The sequence below is a fragment of the Botrytis cinerea genome, chromosome 1 (assembly GCF_000143535.2).
Source record: "Botrytis cinerea B05.10 chromosome 1, complete sequence".
Lineage (NCBI taxonomy): Eukaryota > Fungi > Ascomycota > Leotiomycetes > Helotiales > Sclerotiniaceae > Botrytis > Botrytis cinerea.
Genome location: NC_037310.1, coordinates 1,028,011 through 1,045,606, shown reverse-complemented (window position 1 = coordinate 1,045,606; position 17,596 = coordinate 1,028,011). Strand labels below are relative to the sequence as shown.

Here is a 17,596-nt window from a genome sequence, read left to right as displayed (position 1 = left end):
GCTACTCCACTGTCCACCGAAATAACTCTAGAATTGTACTCACCACGTCAACAATCACTGTTTCCTGGTTGAATGAGTAACAACATTCCATCCTTTACCTAACTATATATACCTATCTTTATATTCGCAGGATAACCTGTGTATGTATACAAACTCTTCTTCACCCATTTTACACAAAGCTTACCTATTCATCTTTCAGTTCCTTGTGTAGCACTTACTTCTTAACAAAATCTACCAATATTCAAATACACTTTGATTACCGTGTTGCAAGATGCCTCCAACAATCATCTTGATTAGGCATGCACAAGCACTCCATAGTTAGTCAGCAAGACTCATCTACATTACGGTTTCTGGCTAACATTGCACAAGATGTGTCTAATAAGTCATCCTGTAATATCATTTGTGACCTGGGCTGATTTTTCAGGGCACATAACTATGAGCTACATGACCCGGCGTTGACCGGTCTTGGCTTCGGGACACAGTGTGATGAATTGGCTAGCCATCTTGAGAATGAAGTTCCATTGGCTCGGGAAATTGATCTCATTGTGGTGAGCCCCATGAGACGGACTTTGCAAACAGCGCAGCAAGTTCTGGGCTGGTTGATGAAGGGCGGTGTTCCCGTTATACTTCGACCTGAATGGCAGGAGAGCTCAAACAAGCCATGTGATACAGGAACTCCCATCGAAATTATGGAGAAGGAATGGCCACAATTTGACTGGTCAGCTGTTGATCCACTGTTTCCAGCAAAGTCTGGTCTGTATGAGTATTCGAAGGATGCTCTGACAAGACGAGGAGTTGCCGCCAGGAAATGGTTACAGCAACGCCCAGAGAAGGTTATTGCTGTGGTTTCTCATGCGGCGTTTCTCCGGACTTGCGTCAGCTTCAGGCAATATGCGAATGCGGACTACCGAATTTTTGACTTTGCTGATGACGATAGACAAGAAAGCGCCGAGCTTGTGGAACGGGAAGTCACCGAATCCAACGGCGGAGGGTTAGGGAAGAGTGCAAAGGGAGTTTTTGGAATGACCATTAATGATTATCCTAGTGAGATTGAAAAGGGCATTGGAGAAGCAACAACTGAGGTTCCAAAGTAGCTCGGGTGTGTAGGCTTAAGTTGAAGGAAGTTATGCATTGCTAAGATGGTGTTGAAGATCAATCATCCTCTGAAATACCTGATTCATGCACACTTTAAAAGTATGACTCTCTTCCATGATCTTATACCCAAACAAATTTCTTGTCCGAAATAGGTCATTCAAGCTACCAGCGCCCAATTCTCCAACCGCATCTAAACAAGGAAGTATACCTAGCATTCCTGGGATGTCTAAATCATCTTTTGAGACCTTTCTTGTGTTCTGTTATCAGCGCAGATCAGAAGCCGTGACTCCTTCTTGTGACCTCCCTTTGCTTCTTTGTATTCTCTTTCTGATTTCTCTCCTCCCAGTATAGAAAATCATTCTACTTATGAGAGATGTCTTTGAAGAAAGTGATATTTCTCGTAGACTTAGAGTCAGTTGCCAAGAACAATTCAGACGTCAAGGGCATTTACGGGGCGAGCGATAATTTCACCTTCACCCTATGTTCCCTTCCGGATCGAAAGGCTGAGAGTAAAATATCTGATCGTTTACTATACTGGCTGATAAGACGCTACTCTATATCATGAAAAGATTCTCTAGGAGTCATGTAAGAAAGACATAGTTAGCAGTCATGATTAGCGACCTCGAAAGAATTGAAAAAGGGGGTCCAACATTTCAATCTCCATTTTGGATTCATTAATTTACTAATCATAGAAATCAAGTGAAGGGCCACCATCCGATTGTTACACAATACCTTGTCTCTTCTCATTACGTGCATTTCTCTGTGGTTTTTTTTTCGTCATGCCATATCCATATTGTAAATTGTTTGATTTGTCATCCAAAAAGGTTTGAAACTTCAACGAATCTAAGGAACAATCTTTCTCATTGCTAGCCGTCTTCTCTGTTGCCTCTTTCATTGGAGACTCTAGACCGAACTTTATATTCGAAGATTAAGCTGTTGAGCAACTCCACATCCATGCAAGCTTCGAAATCACCGAAGAAACGCGTCATGTGACTTTACTACAAAGACAGCACATGTACACGGTAGAAGTATCAACTACAAGGTAAGCTAGACAGCTATAATAGATATCATGATAGGAAAAGGATAGGAAGCCGTGCGCCCTGTCTTGCAGCATTTAGTGGATCGGGAAATTGTGAAAAAAACTGTGAAGCTATGTCATTCAAGCAAGAAACAGGAATATGAACACTTTTCTACGATGTGATGTGTGGCTGGTGCCTTTTATGATGCAAGTAACGACGAAGATGGAGAATCTAGAGCAATCTATCAATGCTCAACCATCCTTCCGTCAATCTATCTCCGTGCCTGTTGATTAGATTAACGTCATTTTGATCGGGTTTCCCCTAGAACAAGGGACCAAATACTCCGGGTTATCGAAATCGACGTTGAACAATCATGCCATCTCATGTCATCTCATCGACTCCTTCTAGGGGATGCTATGTCATACCTCGGACCTGTGTTTTGAGATGTAATGTCAAGACCTAAGGCAGTGCTCTACAGGGAGGCGACAACCGGCGTAGATCAATTGGCCAAGGTTGTCGCATTTTCAGCCGTGGCTGAAGGTTCTTTGTCATGGACGACTACACCCATAAGTTGTTCGTCCAATGGCCAACTAACATTGTGGATTCGATGACCTTTTCAGAGCAGAGCAGGATTGGGGGTGAACAAAAGTTACGGCGGTGGAGAAAAGACGGGAGGCAATACAAATACTTCAGAGGGGGTTCTGATCTGAGTAAGTTTCGTCCTATGTGCACCAATTTCATGATACTTTTACCCTGGCGTGTACATGCAGTGCTGGAACCAGTCACGCGATGGACGAAATAAGGTATATCAAGCGAGCCTTACATTGCAGTGCTTTTGAATGATCCAATTCGAATTTTGACAATCAAATCTGTTACCATTCTAGGTTTGATTAGATACTCCGGGGTTTGGGAGACCAGTTTTGGTGTGAGGTTCGGTTGTTTCACACAGATGAAGGGAGACAGTCAGAATTTGATATGCCCAACTAGGCATTCAGCCATCCTCATACAATATTCATCACCCTTTGACTGTTGGATGTAAATTTGAGTCTCTGAGGCTCAAATGCCGAGAATTCAAACGATTTACAGCCATTGCGAGGTGAAGTCTATACGGGGGTGGACCCTATACGTGATAGATGAGACAAGAATTGATGTGGCTGAGGAAGTTAAGAAAAGAACGAGAAGACTAAAACATCTTAAAGGCCCTCCAATCAAATCGATACGTCCCCTAGTTTTTGCCTCATTGGATTTAGCTCTGCTATCTTGGTAATTTGTCCACACGAAGCCGAAGCCATACATGCTTCAAATGATCACCGACCAGCTGATAGATGACAAGCAAATAGGTAATGGATTATGGAAGCAGGATAGTCGTGACGAGGACGAGAAGGTGATGAACTGTCACTTGTGAGCCTAATACTGTAGATGCCTCGTCAGAGTAAAACTTGAATCATCAAACATCTGACAGCATGAAAACACACTCTCTCTAGCAGAACCAAGAACCGAAACCGGAAGGCCATAAATATATACCGAACTTAAATGCTCTCTTCAATATTTATTATCAAATCAAGCAATCAATATCTCCGGTCGTAAGCCGAATGGATAGAGTTATACAGTCCATAGGCGTTAAATTTGTTATTTGCTTTTGAGTGCAAACGGATGCTATCACGCAGTATTGAAATCTGTGTTTCCATGATCCCCAGGTATGATTCTTCGTGAGCGATCTGCTCTTTCGCTTTCTTCGTCCACATAGAGACGTTGAAGTGGCGACTACCTACTGCTTCCTGCCTACCACATATGTATTCTCCATCCTACCCTGCCAGACATGAATGAATGCTTTGTGTAAAATGGTCACTACCGCTGTGCAGGAAGGGCTGGCTGGGTGTTGATGAGTCTCAGCTCTTGTAAATCGAAGACTAGACTCAAAGCATAGCTAGGTAGACAGGTATCAATCTGTATAGAGTAATTCATCTCCAGAGTTCCTGAGCAGGTAGGCATTTTTACATGCCCTAGTGCTTGCACACATGAAGAGCACATAATACATAACAACAGTCATGAAAATTCATCGAATCGTATGATTCATATTGATGGCAGATACCTCCCTCCCCAGCAGGCATTATCTGATACAGTCAACATTAGAAAGAGAGAAAAAAGCATGTTTTAAGGCAAGAACAAGCTAAGCCTTGAAAGAGACTTGATCGCAAAAGAGTGGCGCTAACCTGGAAGTTCTATTGAGGCGCAATCAACCTTCAGCTTTATTTTCTATTCAGAACTTCGACTACTTCTTGTTCATCCATCAGATTCAGTGCAGTGTACGCAGGAAAAGTCAGCAGCTCCCGGGGCTCTCCATTCTGTTTTCTCAATTCATCAATCCACCAATTCGCTTCTTTCTCGATTTTTGATCCTGTATCATTTATCTTTATCTACTTGAATGTTATCCAGTCTGTCTGATTATGTTCAGCGAGATAGCAGCCCTCGTAGCCCTGGATAATTACGTCGTCTAACACTGTTTGCGATTTATTCATTATACCCAGATTCCATATACGATCAAATCGCAGCTGTAGGTGCATCATGTCAATTGCAAAGCGTGAGCCGGTCGTTTCTAATTCTCTACAGAAGCCTTATGATCCAGCAGAAATCCCAGCCTCGCAACAATTTACAACCCAGTAGTGAAGACTCGACATGAGAGCTTGACTACATCACGAGCGTTATCAAGATCGCGAATCAAGAATCAGTGAATCAAAGTGTCAATTTTTGACCCATTATAACATATCGAGTTCATGGCCTCAGAGCAAGAAACAATTTCCGCGACCGTACCAGGTTTTGCCGCGAACTTATCAGACCCCGCCACTAAATCTACTCCCGCAACTTCAAGTCATCCCGAATCCGACAATACTAGACCAAGGTCCTTAAAACGAGGTCGGGCAGATCAAACACAACCTCCGACGACAAGTCTTACATCAATCGCGAACGCGGGGCTGGTTGTTTCGCCTTCAAAAGCACCGCGATTCGGCGGCACGTTCTCGCCCGTATTTCCTGCTGCGCCGCTCACTGGGGCAACGGCCTTTGAAGACGAACGACGGAAGAAGGAAGAAGCGCAGAAAAGCCAAATCGGCGCCATGAGCAAGAATCCCGGTCATGAGGCTATCGCGTCTCTTTTGGGCGGAGGAGGAGTGAACGTGAGCAGACCGCAGGACGCTCCCATCGTTGCAACCACCATGAGTGAGGGTATGTCCGCAGCTGCAAATTCATTGACAATTCCAACCACTATGCCATTTGACGAAAGGCCTGAAACCAGCCCGGCGAGCGTGGCAAGCCTTGCAAGCTTGGGTAGCACGGCTCAAACTGCAACCGCGAGTCCTACAATTGTCGCCAGTCCACCTGCCATGACAAATTCTTTAGAGACCGATGGTCGAGATGCGCGATCAGGTCTTAGTCAGCTTCAAGCTGCCATGGACGAGCAGCCCTCGAACAAGTCTATGTCATTCCCAGGCAATTTGGCACAGATAGATCCGTCACAATATCCTTCCCGCGGGATGAGCTTACCTATGCCCAATCAAAACCAGCAACTCCTACCAAGGTCGCCTTCTCAAAAGAAACACAAATGCCCTTACTGCGAAACTGAGTTCACTCGACACCATAATCTGAAAAGTCACCTTCTGACACATAGTCAAGAAAAGCCTTACGTGTGCCAAACTTGCCAAATGAGGTTTCGTAGGTTACACGATTTGAAACGTCATATGAAATTACATACCGGAGAGCGCCCTCATATTTGCCCAAAATGCGATCGAAAATTCGCGCGTGGTGATGCACTTGCTCGTCATAGCAAAGGCCTCGGCGGTTGCGCCGGAAGGAGGGCGAGCATGGGAAGTTTCGGAGGGGACGACGAATTTGATGGAACCAATGTAGGGGAAGCTGATGAGAATGGAATGGATGGAATAATGTATACGAATGGTAACCCCCATCCCAACGAAGTAGACATGTCTGAAGAAGACGGCCGACGGTTTAGTCTGCCTAGTATCAAAGCACAGCATGTGGCTGGTAATAGTGGTAGCCAAGATAGTTACGGCTCTCACTCACGTACTCCAAGCACCTATCCTCCTGCTGGGCCGAGACAAAATGCTCCTACAGGTCTTTATCCTCCCGGTACAGATCGCGTGGGCTCTTCTAGTTCGGCTACATCACCTAGCATGCAGAACAATGTTATTGGTATGCACACACCAAGTAACAGTGTCTCATCAATGCATCTCGGCACTAGTCCTGGTTCGATGTTCTCCCAAAGTGGTATGACTGAGAGTCCTAAGCCACTAAGTCCAGCCGGTATGCATTCACACCAGCTCGGCCACGATTCTACCTCAATCACCAGACAACGATCACCCAGCTTGACCACTCAATTTCAGCAACAGCACTTTGGTCGTCATCAGTCTGGAAGGAGTCCACCTCCTGGAATGTCTTTACCATCGCCACACAGCACACAGGGACCAAAACTCCCGGCTCTGGCTGGCTTAGCCCCCCCTGATACAAGATTTACATTGTCAAGTCAACTATCCAATCAACAGAGCCCTGGAAATAATCAACAAGGTTCTCAGCAGCAGCAACCAATACAGCAGTCGTCATCTCCTACTTCGTTGTTCCAACCTTCCAACCCCCTCCAAAGTCGAGGCCCACCAAGCCATCAGGGCAGTGGTGATAGTAGTAACAATTTGTTTGCATCTGGCGCCTCGGGCGTTTGGGCATATGTCACTACACTAGAGGAAAAACTCAAGCTATTTTCTGACAGAGTAATTGCCATGGAAGCTAAAGAGAAGAGCCAGGAAGAAAAGATTAAGGCTCAAGACGAGAAGGTGAATCAATTGTCAGAGGAGCTTCTTGCTGTCCGTAGACAATTGAGTTCTCAGAACCAAGGAACATCATAGCAACAATCACCATAGGACGCAAGTATACGCGGCTGTTCTATACCAAAATCACTTGTGGTGTACAAAGATATCATGGCGTTGAGTAGCGAAAATTGGGGTCACGATACGCTTTGCGTGGACAACGAACCTTATGCACGAATTTCACTTCTTTAGTGGAGGAGGCGTTTTATTTTGGGAGGTGTCTTCACGGGACTTTCAAAAAATGGTAGCACTACTTCTTCATAGAACTTGGCTGGCTTTCTCTCATTGTCGGCATACCGGGTTATTTCTCTCTTTATTCATGGTGAAGATATTTCGGTAGGAAGAGGTTTGAGGGAGGGGTGAGATATGTATTTATATTTTTGCTGCAATCACAGAATCGCAGCGGTTTGCGGTCTCAACGTATTTTTTTGCCGAGTTGGAAGTTTATGAGTTTTTAGCATGAGAATATGTGATGAAAGGCACCATTTGATGGAGACCTACTCTTTTGGAATAAGATTGAAGCTATGATTATGCAACCTCAAGTCCTGGTCTTCTAAATTCTACATTATTAAGACAGAATGTTGATATTCGCATGTAGACAGACATTGAGCAGGGGGTAGAATCGAAGGGCGGAAACACGAGAAGAAAATAATAGAAACCTGACATCGAATTGCTTACATAAAGAGTTCCATGCTTCTGATATTTCGAGGTTTTAAACTTCACATCAACAACTATTGAATAGATGTGCAAACAAAATTAATTTATTTTGAATTTCACTAAGGATTCCAAAATGTTAGATACAGGCATATGGCATGGGTGGTTATGACGGCTTGTGGCTTGTTCAGGTACGGACTGAATGTATTGTACCATCAGTGGGGCAGCTCCACGATTTTTATTAGCGTACCATTGAGCCAAGCTTCTTCTGACAAGAAGAAAGAAACAGCTGAAGAGTACTGCTCGCTCTTCAATATTCAATATCAAATCGAACATGCATTATTTTGATTCAATTGCTTTGGAGAATCTGTGTAGCAGCTGTTGGTTGAGTATAGAGCAGTTTCTGTTGCACTCCAATAGATGTTGATGTTCTTATTGCGCGCCAAACTGTCAGTGGCATCAATGTGTAGTTTTGTTTAGGTGATTGAGTGTGCCGCTTTTTTTTGCATCGATACATGGAGCCAAGCTTCCTTTTTCTCAATCCCGTTCAGAGAGAGGCACGTCATAGTCTCAAGTTATTTTTGGTCAATGCGAGACTGGTCTACTTATTAGATATCCGAGATGAAAAACAGCAGTTCCCTCCTTCTAACCACCTAGTATTCTGTATCTGTTTTACTGCTTGTCTTTTTACGATATCGATCAATTGTATCCGGTTCGCGACGGGGTGCATTCATTACTATGTCAGGGCCAACGTTAAATCCAGAGCCTGCTCTGCCAGAAGAACGCGAAAAGTTGAACCTTCCACCCAAAAGTTATGCCGACGCTGCCGAGGAAACACCAGAATCGCCAGACGATGGAAGCAATGAAAATAACGAAAACAGAGAGAATGGCGTGAATGGACAAACTGCCCCGAGTGCGAATGGCACGGGCAAATATGAACCTAAGCACAAAGTGTCAGTTCTGAGGATCGTGGATACGAACGGTTCAGATTCTACCAAATCTGCCGACGAACAGGATACAAGACCAAGCTTCGATAGGCAGGAGTCGAAAAGAGAATACTCGGCAACGGTTTGTGCTGGAAGGAGCCTTCAATGTTTTTTTCTGAAAGCTAACATTCCAGGGCCTCGACGATACCCCGAAAAGCCCTCCTCGACAGAGGCACCGAAAATCATCTTCCCAAAAATCAAATGGGTCTAATGAGAATGGTCAGGACGCGAACACAAATACAATGGCTCATACTCAGAACAATACCAAGCACAACACGGCCGTCTTCAAAAACGAAAAAAATGGCAGCAAGCTCATCAGCGTGAAGCCCTCAGGGGATTACGAAAAACAGCTTCAAAGGGATCACAGTGAGGCCCCAAAGCCCAAGGACGAAAAACTGGTTAGTGGGAGACAAGCTGGACAAAGATGGCATACAAGCGGCATTCGATGGGCCCCAATGAATGTTCCACTTCAACGCAGACTTCAAACCTTGGTGGTACTGTTTCACACACTCTGCATCGCCATTTTTGTATCCATGTTCTTTTTTCTATGCGCGATACCCCTTTTCTGGCCAATATTGATCCCATATATGATCTACCTCATCACATCCAAGGCTTCAATATCCGGGACTTTGAGCCATCGTTCAAACTTCTTCCGGTCGCTACCTGTGTGGTCATTGTTTGCATCTTATTTTCCAGCCCGGTTACACAGAACTCAAGAGCTACCGCCGACGAGGAAATACATATTCGGATATCATCCCCATGGTATAATCTCCCATGGGGCGTTTGCCGCCTTTGCTACTGAAGCTCTTGGGTTTTCTCAGCTCTTCCCTGGTATCAAGAATACACTTCTCACGTTAGATACTAATTTCAGAATACCACTATATCGTGAATACGCTTTAGCAATGGGGCTTGCGTCTGTGTCTAAAGAATCTTGCGAGAATCTACTTTCAAAGGGCGGACCAAACAGGGTATGTTCGAGCAATCGTATCCGTGATCAGATGCTAACTATCAAACCAGGAGGGCATGGGTCGCGCAATTACTATCGTTGTTGGAGGCGCAGCAGAATCACTGGATGCACAGCCATACAGTCTCAGATTGGTCCTTAAACGTCGCAAGGGTTTCGTCAAGATGGCCATCCGAACCGGTGCAGACTTGGTTCCGGTTCTAGCATTTGGCGAGAATGATCTTTATGATCAATTTTCAGCCGACTCACACCCATGGATCCACAAATTTCAATTACTGGTTAAGAAATTGATGGGATTTACCATACCCCTCTTTCATGCTAGAGGCGTCTTCAACTACGATGTTGGCCTTATGCCATATCGAAGGCCTCTAAATATTGTCGTCGGCCGGCCGATTAAAGTAATTCAATCTAAAACGCCAGAACAACAGGATATTGATCGCGTTCACGAGGAATATGTGACGGAACTGGAGAGGCTATGGGACTTATGGAAGGACGATTTTGCTCCTAATAGGAAGGGTGAGCTCCAGCTCGTTGAATGAAGCTTTCCTTTGTAAGGGTTTCTTTTCATGGCATTTTGGGATTTGGCATGCTTATCAGCGCCAGAGGGATTCACTTCTATGTATAAATAATATTATTTGGCACTCAGATTTACACATCGATATTATTAGTTTACAATTCAAACAAACCGTGTCTAGCGTTCGCAGGAGCAAGAGCAAGAGCATGAGCGGAATGATGGATGTTCTTCATATCGTTGGTGGTCAGCGTTATAATTGTTCATGATATTTATTGCCTTTGGCACTACGTGTGAGTGTGGAAAGGACAGCGAATGAAGCTTGCAGTTCAATTTTCATATTTGAATGTACCAGTTCGGTTCCATGACCCTACTCATATGATTTATCGAAATTATCTATGTGCTCCAGCCTCCAGATCATACCAATTTCCCAGACGAGTAACATTTTTCAATATCACTCGAACGTCTCGAGACCAATGAAATATTGTGCTTTGAAATATGGATCATCTTTTGAGTCCATACGTGGACTTTGTTTGACAACGACTGCTACGTACACTGACTAGTATTACCAACGATACAATAGACACAAAGGGGGGTGGGCAGTTAGAGATCAGAGTGAATTCACCTAGTATCCATTGGGTAAGGATTCCCTTCAATCTGTTCAACCCCTTGGAATCTGGATGTTTCCACACTAGTAGACGGAGGTTATTATCTAATTCGGATCTTACGCTGGAGGTACAATCCTGAGATAATCATGTCATCACGCCGAAAGTGCCAATTATGTTTCGATGATGAGTGACCTCCTGAGCCCATCAGTTCGGTATTCTCATGGCTCGTACGATACATCGAACACCTACCTACACTCGTCTGCAGACTCGAGCCAATTTCATCAGCCATTGCCTAGCTCCCTAGTGAGATTGTTCAAGCGAAAATTTACCTCAGGTACGAACACGAAATCGGTGTGGCCAATCAACGCATTTTAAATCCAAACTACGACAAGGTACCCTGCTGTCTCCTTTTGAAGAAATATCCCATTTAAAGTGTCGAGAATTCGCATCGCACTTCTGGCACGACAAGTCTTCTCAACTTTCTCTTCTCTACTTTGTACACCACCTTTTCGTGTATTTGTGCACCGGCATTATATGCGATGGGGATTCTTGAAGCTGTAACCGGGCCATTGGCTCAGGAAATTTCGCAGCGGTCAACTGGCGTTGTTGTAGCTGCTGGCGTGGCAGCATTCATCGTTCTATCTGTCGTTCTCAATGTTTTGAACCAAGTGTTATTTGCAAACCCCAATGAGCCTCCCATGGTCTTCCACTGGCTCCCAGTAATTGGCAGCACTATCACTTATGGTATGGACCCTTACAAATTCTTCTTCGATTGTCGCGCAAAGGTATGTTTTTTTTATCCCCATGTTCATTGTCTGGAGACTTATGTTTGTGTATTAGTATGGTGACATTTTCACATTTGTCTTGCTTGGAAAGAAGACCACCGTATATCTCGGACGCAAGGGCAACGACTTTATTCTCAATGGCAAGCTCAAGGATCTCAACGCGGAGGAGATATATACTGTTTTGACAACCCCCGTATTTGGCAAAGATGTAGTTTACGACTGCCCAAATGCGAAGTTGATGGAGCAAAAGAAGGTCAGTTTATTACGGGCGGTAAGCAAGGGGACTTGATGGCTGACCATGCTGCAATAGTTCATGAAAATTGGCTTGTCTACAGAAGCTTTCCGATCCTACGTCCCAATCATACAAATGGAGGTGGAAAACTTTATGAAGCGTTCTTCGGCGTTCAAAGGTCCAAAGGGAACTGCTGACATTGGTCCCGCTATGGCTGAAATCACCATCTACACTGCTTCGCACACTCTGCAAGGAAAGGAAGTCCGCGATCGATTCGATACCTCCTTTGCCTCTCTCTACCACGACCTCGACATGGGCTTCAGTCCTATCAACTTTATGCTTCACTGGGCCCCTCTCCCTCACAACCGTGCCCGCGATCATGCCCAGCGAACTGTAGCCAAAACCTATATGGATATCATTCAAAACCGACGTGCTCAAGCTACGGAAGCAGAGTTCAAATCTGATATTATGTGGCAGTTGATGCGCTCGTCTTACAAGGATGGAACTCCAGTTCCAGATAAGGAAATCGCTAACATGATGATTGCTCTTCTCATGGCCGGACAACATTCTTCCTCATCTTCTATCTCGTGGATTATGCTTCGCCTCGCCTCACGCCCAGACATTATGGAAGAACTCTACCAAGAACAAATCCAAGTCTTAGGTGCTGATCTCCCTGCTCTCAAGTATGAGGATTTGTCCAAACTCCCTCTCCATCAGAACGTTCTCAAGGAAACTCTACGCCTCCACACCCCAATCCATTCTATCATGCGCAAAGTTACCACACCAATGCCAATCAGCGGAACCAAATATGTCATTCCAACATCACATACACTTATGGCATCTCCTGGTTGCACAAGTCGAGATGACGAATTCTTCCCCGAAGCACTTGAGTGGGATCCTCACAGATGGGATCTTGGTTCCGGCCGTGTTGTTGGAAATGATCAGGATGAGGAATTCCAAGATTATGGTTACGGAATGATTAGCAAAGGCGCTTCCAGTCCTTACCTTCCATTTGGTGCTGGCAGACATAGATGCATTGGTGAACAATTCGCGACTGTACAGCTTGTCACGATCATGGCAACTGTCGTTAGATTGTTCAAATTTAAGAACATTGATGGCAGCAAGGATGTGATTGGTACCGATTACGCAAGTTTATTCACCAGGCCATTGGCGCCAGCCGTTGTAGCTTGGGAGCGACGATAAATGAACGGATGGATTAATGGAGGATAGGTTACAATGACGACATGGCATTGCGTGGAGTTTTTAATGGTTCGATGCTCATAGAAATATTAATAATATACCCTGACTTTTTAATCTTTCAGAGGAAGGGGCCAGTTTTGGGGAAGAGGGGGGGGGGGGCAGGTAGTTGATTGAAAGATATTCCCTGTATGTTGGAGTCTTGTCATATAGGTCGGATTGTGAATTGGTGGATTGGCACCATCTTAAGGGGATGAACAATATGATTCGGCTGTAATTACATTAATAAAGCATTGTTCAATGCACTCACTCACTTGTCATTCGAGGGAAATATGAAGGGCGACGGAAGGAACGGAACAAGCCCGTGATTGATGCAAATGATGCCAATGTGATGAAGTGGATTCTCCTCCGGAAAACGGATAAGTGGCGGGCGGTTGACATGCACGAGGGACCGTAATTGGATTGAGACCCATGGAATATTGCGCATACATGGGACACCCTTTCTGCCGGATTTGCCTCTGGTGATTGGGGAATGTTTCAATCGAGTCTTGCCCGGAGAACGGAGGGAGGGCCTTGATGCTGTGTGGCGATTGCGATAAGGCTGAAGGTGTGTATGTGTGTGTGTGTGTGTGTGTGTGTGCAGGTGTGCAGGTGTGTGTATGTGCAGCTGTGTGTATGTGTATGTATGTATGTATGTATGTATGTATGTATGTATGTATGTATGTATGTATGTATGTATGTATGTATGTATGTATGTATGTATGTATGTATCAGCCATGGGGATTATGGACCAGGGACTAAGGTAGGTCCGGCGAGGTACACAAAGTATAAAGAAGCACAGGGGCATCACACTTGTACTGTTGCTGCTGCTATCGATCATTGCGCGTGTGTATTATGCACGGTATCGTGCTTGGCTGGTTTGATTTCCGACTATCTTCTAGATGAAGTCTAATCGACACACTTCGCCCTTCTTGCGAGCGATACACCACATGACCAGCACGACTAGTCTCTGCCCAGGTATATTGTTCAGATGAGATTCTCTCTTCATATCGTATTATCTCCAAGGATGATCTTCCCACCCACCTGCCTACCTCAGTCATATCCAACATATGCACGACTAATGAACATTTCCTCTCCACCAATCCATCCACCATCACCTCCCAATGCAGGCCCAAAAGAATTTCCCCAAGAAATTTACCCGATGCTGGTCTGCTCAACAAAACAATTTCCCGCAGACGGTTTCCGAATTTAAAGCTTGCCGTTTCCGGATTAACTCGTTTTATCCTGCCTGCTTAGTTTTATATTGGACATTTGAGACCCCTCGGATCAAAAAGTAACTTATTATCAACTGATCAACCAACTCTTCGGCCGTCTGCTTGTTTCTTATTCCGCTCCAATCGCTTTTACTTTCATATGCTACTCTTGTGATACCGGTCAGAAGTCTTTTTCGCAAGAACATACTTTTCCTTCTTCACTCACGGTTTCTCTTTCTGCATCCCTCCGTAGCGTTCCTCGGTCTTCTCCTAATATATCTTTTGTTGCCGTCCCGGTCTCTCCTGTTCTCCCACCTCATATCACCCTACGAAATTCGCATTCCTCTCTACATCTTTTTCATGCTACACTTTGACGACTAGAAGCCAATTCGTTTCACAGACGATCGATATTGTGAACCAAAAAAATATACCTGAGCCATGGTTTGCGCAGCGTCATCTTTGACGGTGGAGTCTTACGAAGATGTTACTACCAGTACGATGGCGTCGGGGAGAGAAGAAGCCAAACCCCTAAGCAAGAGACGACATTCTTCCTTTCACCCACGACGAAAAAGCAGTGAGCAAGTAATGGATGGCGAGGAAAGTCTTATGCTTAAGGTATTTTATTTTATTTTAGCCTGGTCATTTTTTATCCTGTGGCGCATAAATTCTAACTGAAAGAAAGGTCGATTTATTCCTGTCAGAACTCGAGCGCAGATTAGATTTCATTGAGAAATACGGAAATCTGACCTTCGATTCGAGTATCCTATGGTCATACGCAACATTGCAGGCTGTAAGGGAGAGATGTTCGCAGGTTTCTGGCGAAGTGTTAGGGGCTACGAAAAGGAGGGCGAGAATCATGGTTGACACGGTTGAATCGAGATACCAAGATGCTTTGGTGGCGCACGAAACATTACATGAGAAGGTTCATACGGGGATTGGGTTGTTAGAAGGCATCCTGTCAGAATTCGAAACGAGAGCATATAGAGTCAAGGAAAAGGGATTAAGGGGTACAGCGGAAAGCTTGATGGGCGAGGGGCGCAAAATTGTGGATGAGGGTTTGGAAAAGGCAAGAGAAGTGGTCGACGAAGGTTTCGAGAGAGCCAAGAAGGCAGCCGGGACGGTAGAAGAACACATCGAAAACGCCATCGCTCGAGCGAAGAAACACGGGCTCATCAGATACGAAGACCTCCCTACTCCATGGCGTGTCAACCCACATATCGTCAAAGGTTATCGCTTTACCGAATCAAAAGTGGAATGCGTCCAATCGATGTTCGGGTTGTCAAACGAAACTGTCAATATCTGGTCGCATGCAATCGGTTTGCTCATTGTTCTATCAGTCGCATTTTACTTCTACCCCTCCAGCCACGCATTTTCCCTTAGTACGAACGCCGATGTCTTCATTGCGGCATGCTTCTTCTTTGCTGCTTGTAAATGCCTAGTCTGCAGTACTATGTGGCATACGATGAACAGTGTAGCCGATCAAACGCTCTTGGAAAGATTCGCTTGTGTTGATTATACCGGCATCTCCTTACTCATTGCCGCTTCTATCATGACGGCTGATTACACGGCATTCTATTGCGAGCCTGTAAGTCGCTGGGTATACATGGGCATAACTGCTGCTCTAGGCTTAGGGGGTGTTATTCTTCCTTGGCATCCAACCTTCAATCGACAAGATATGGCATGGGCACGTGTCGCCTTCTACGTCAGTCTCGGCGCAACTGGTTTTGTTCCTGCCTTACAACTCAATCTCACTCGTGGTGGAGCATGGGCAGCGGAATTCTACGCCCCCCTCGCCAAGAGTATTACTGTTTACTTAGTCGGAGCATTCGTTTATGCTAGTCAAGTACCTGAAAGGTGGTGCCCAGGTGCATTTGATTATGTTGGAGGTAGTCACAATCTCTGGCATTTCGCAGTATTGGGTGGCATCCTCTTCCATTACGTAGCGATGCAAGAATTCTTTGCGAATGCATTTGCGAGAGCCGAAAATGGTTGCACGATGTACTGATTTATTTCTTGGTCATCATGGGTTAGAGATTATCCAAAGGTTTATTCTATTGCATCTTTTTAATTACGTTTGGGTTGGGCATGGCGAGGGCGTTTGGATATTGCACAAGGCGTTGCATTACATTGCACTTCATTAGAGCAAAGTAGAGTAGATAAAGAGATAGAGACGGGACCATTTCTAAGGAAAATTTTGTTAAGAATGCATGTTGGTCGGAAATTTACAAGAGGGACTAGCAGATGTCCTCACTTCAATCCTATAATGACTCAAAAAAACAAGCCACTTTAAAACAATTTTGCAGAGCAAATTAATTTGATACCAATTTTCTTGTCCAATAGGTGCTTATATGTACGAGGTAAATTCGCATGGCATGATTATTTCGCTATGTAAAGTGGGTGGAGTGACCAGCCTCAAGTTGAATACTAAATAGGTGTAATTATCTCCCAAGGGGATGTCAAATTTGCGCAACCCGACTCTCCCAGCGAGCGGCGTCGCTATTCCTTTCATCTATGATCTCTATAATCGATCGTATACCCCGCTCTTCTTCCCGACTCCATCTCAATCTATTCCACATCTTACGTGTTATATATATATATATCTCGGTCAGTACGTACCCTAACCTAACAAGTACCCATTAATTACATTCACCACGCTCCCACCCCCACCCCCACGGCCACAATCCCGACAGCGAACCATGCTCCCTGGGAGGAAAACCCGGGGTTGGAGTGGTGCAGAGAAGAGGCGTCGCTGCCGCTGAGCCAGTTGGTTACTTTGTTCCATTCGGATTCGAGGGGGGAAGTGGGGGAGGGGGAGGAGGGAGTTGGGATTAGGGCGGTGGTGTTGGGGAGGAGGGTGGGAGAGGAGGAGGAGGAGGTGAGAGAGCTTTTGTGGGGGGGTGGGAGGTAGGTTCCTGAGCTGGGGGCGGAGGTGGAGGTGGAGGTGAGGGGGCTGGTTTGGGGAGTTGGTGTGAGGGTGCTTTCGAGGGGGGTGCAGCTTGTGAGGGTTGTGAGGGTGAGGAAGGTGAGGAAGGCGGAGAGGAGAGATGGGATGTGCATCTTTTGGGGGGGGGGGTTGAGATTTGAGATTTGAGATTTGAGAGGAAAGTCTAGTGTTTGTTTGTTTGTTGGGTGGGTGGGTATGCGAAGAATGATGGGTGCAGGATAGTGAATAGTGAATTGAGAGGGTGGATTCTTGCGAGTAAATAAATAGTAGTGAAGAATAGATCCTCGAGATCGGTTTGATTTGATTGGGATTGTTCTTTTCTTTAAGATGTTTGGTATGGTATGGTATGGGGTACGGTACGTGTGTACGTGTGTATGTGGATAGATATTTCGTGTGTCGGAAATATATCGATTCCCCAATTTATATGATTTGATACAATGGAAAGAGAATCTTTCTTTGGCGTAGAAAAGAAAAATA

The 17,596-nt window shown here is 45.1% G+C and overlaps 5 protein-coding genes across 5 annotated transcripts; all 5 read left to right on the top strand.

The window, feature by feature from the left end:
* The first annotated feature begins 46 nt into the window (after positions 1-46).
* On the top strand, positions 47-1,462 carry BCIN_01g02810 (hypothetical protein). Its single transcript, XM_024690338.1, has 4 exons — positions 47-140; positions 200-317; positions 370-378; positions 430-1,462. The coding sequence occupies exons 2-4, from the start codon at positions 272-274 to the stop codon at positions 1,092-1,094; spliced, it is 720 nt and encodes a 239-aa protein (XP_024546106.1). The 5' UTR covers positions 47-140; positions 200-271; the 3' UTR covers positions 1,095-1,462.
* A 2,755-nt stretch (positions 1,463-4,217) lies between these two features.
* On the top strand, positions 4,218-7,664 carry BCIN_01g02800 (hypothetical protein). Its single transcript, XM_024690337.1, has 2 exons — positions 4,218-4,668; positions 4,725-7,664. The coding sequence occupies exon 2, from the start codon at positions 4,889-4,891 to the stop codon at positions 7,022-7,024; it is 2,136 nt and encodes a 711-aa protein (XP_024546105.1). The 5' UTR covers positions 4,218-4,668; positions 4,725-4,888; the 3' UTR covers positions 7,025-7,664.
* A 525-nt stretch (positions 7,665-8,189) lies between these two features.
* Bcdga1 lies at positions 8,190-10,619 on the top strand. Its single transcript, XM_024690336.1, has 3 exons — positions 8,190-8,707; positions 8,760-9,593; positions 9,643-10,619. Exons 1-3 carry the CDS (start codon positions 8,378-8,380, stop codon positions 10,126-10,128), a joined length of 1,650 nt encoding a protein of 549 aa, XP_024546104.1. The 5' UTR covers positions 8,190-8,377; the 3' UTR covers positions 10,129-10,619.
* Positions 10,620-11,165: 546 nt separating this feature from the next.
* Bccyp51 lies at positions 11,166-13,417 on the top strand. Its single transcript, XM_001549911.2, has 3 exons — positions 11,166-11,493; positions 11,549-11,746; positions 11,804-13,417. The coding sequence occupies exons 1-3, from the start codon at positions 11,248-11,250 to the stop codon at positions 12,926-12,928; spliced, it is 1,569 nt and encodes a 522-aa protein (XP_001549961.1). The 5' UTR covers positions 11,166-11,247; the 3' UTR covers positions 12,929-13,417.
* Positions 13,418-14,272: 855 nt separating this feature from the next.
* BCIN_01g02770 (hypothetical protein) lies at positions 14,273-16,498 on the top strand. Its single transcript, XM_001549912.2, has 2 exons — positions 14,273-14,790; positions 14,858-16,498. Exons 1-2 carry the CDS (start codon positions 14,614-14,616, stop codon positions 16,178-16,180), a joined length of 1,500 nt encoding a protein of 499 aa, XP_001549962.1. The 5' UTR covers positions 14,273-14,613; the 3' UTR covers positions 16,181-16,498.
* Positions 16,499-17,596: the final 1,098 nt, after the last annotated feature.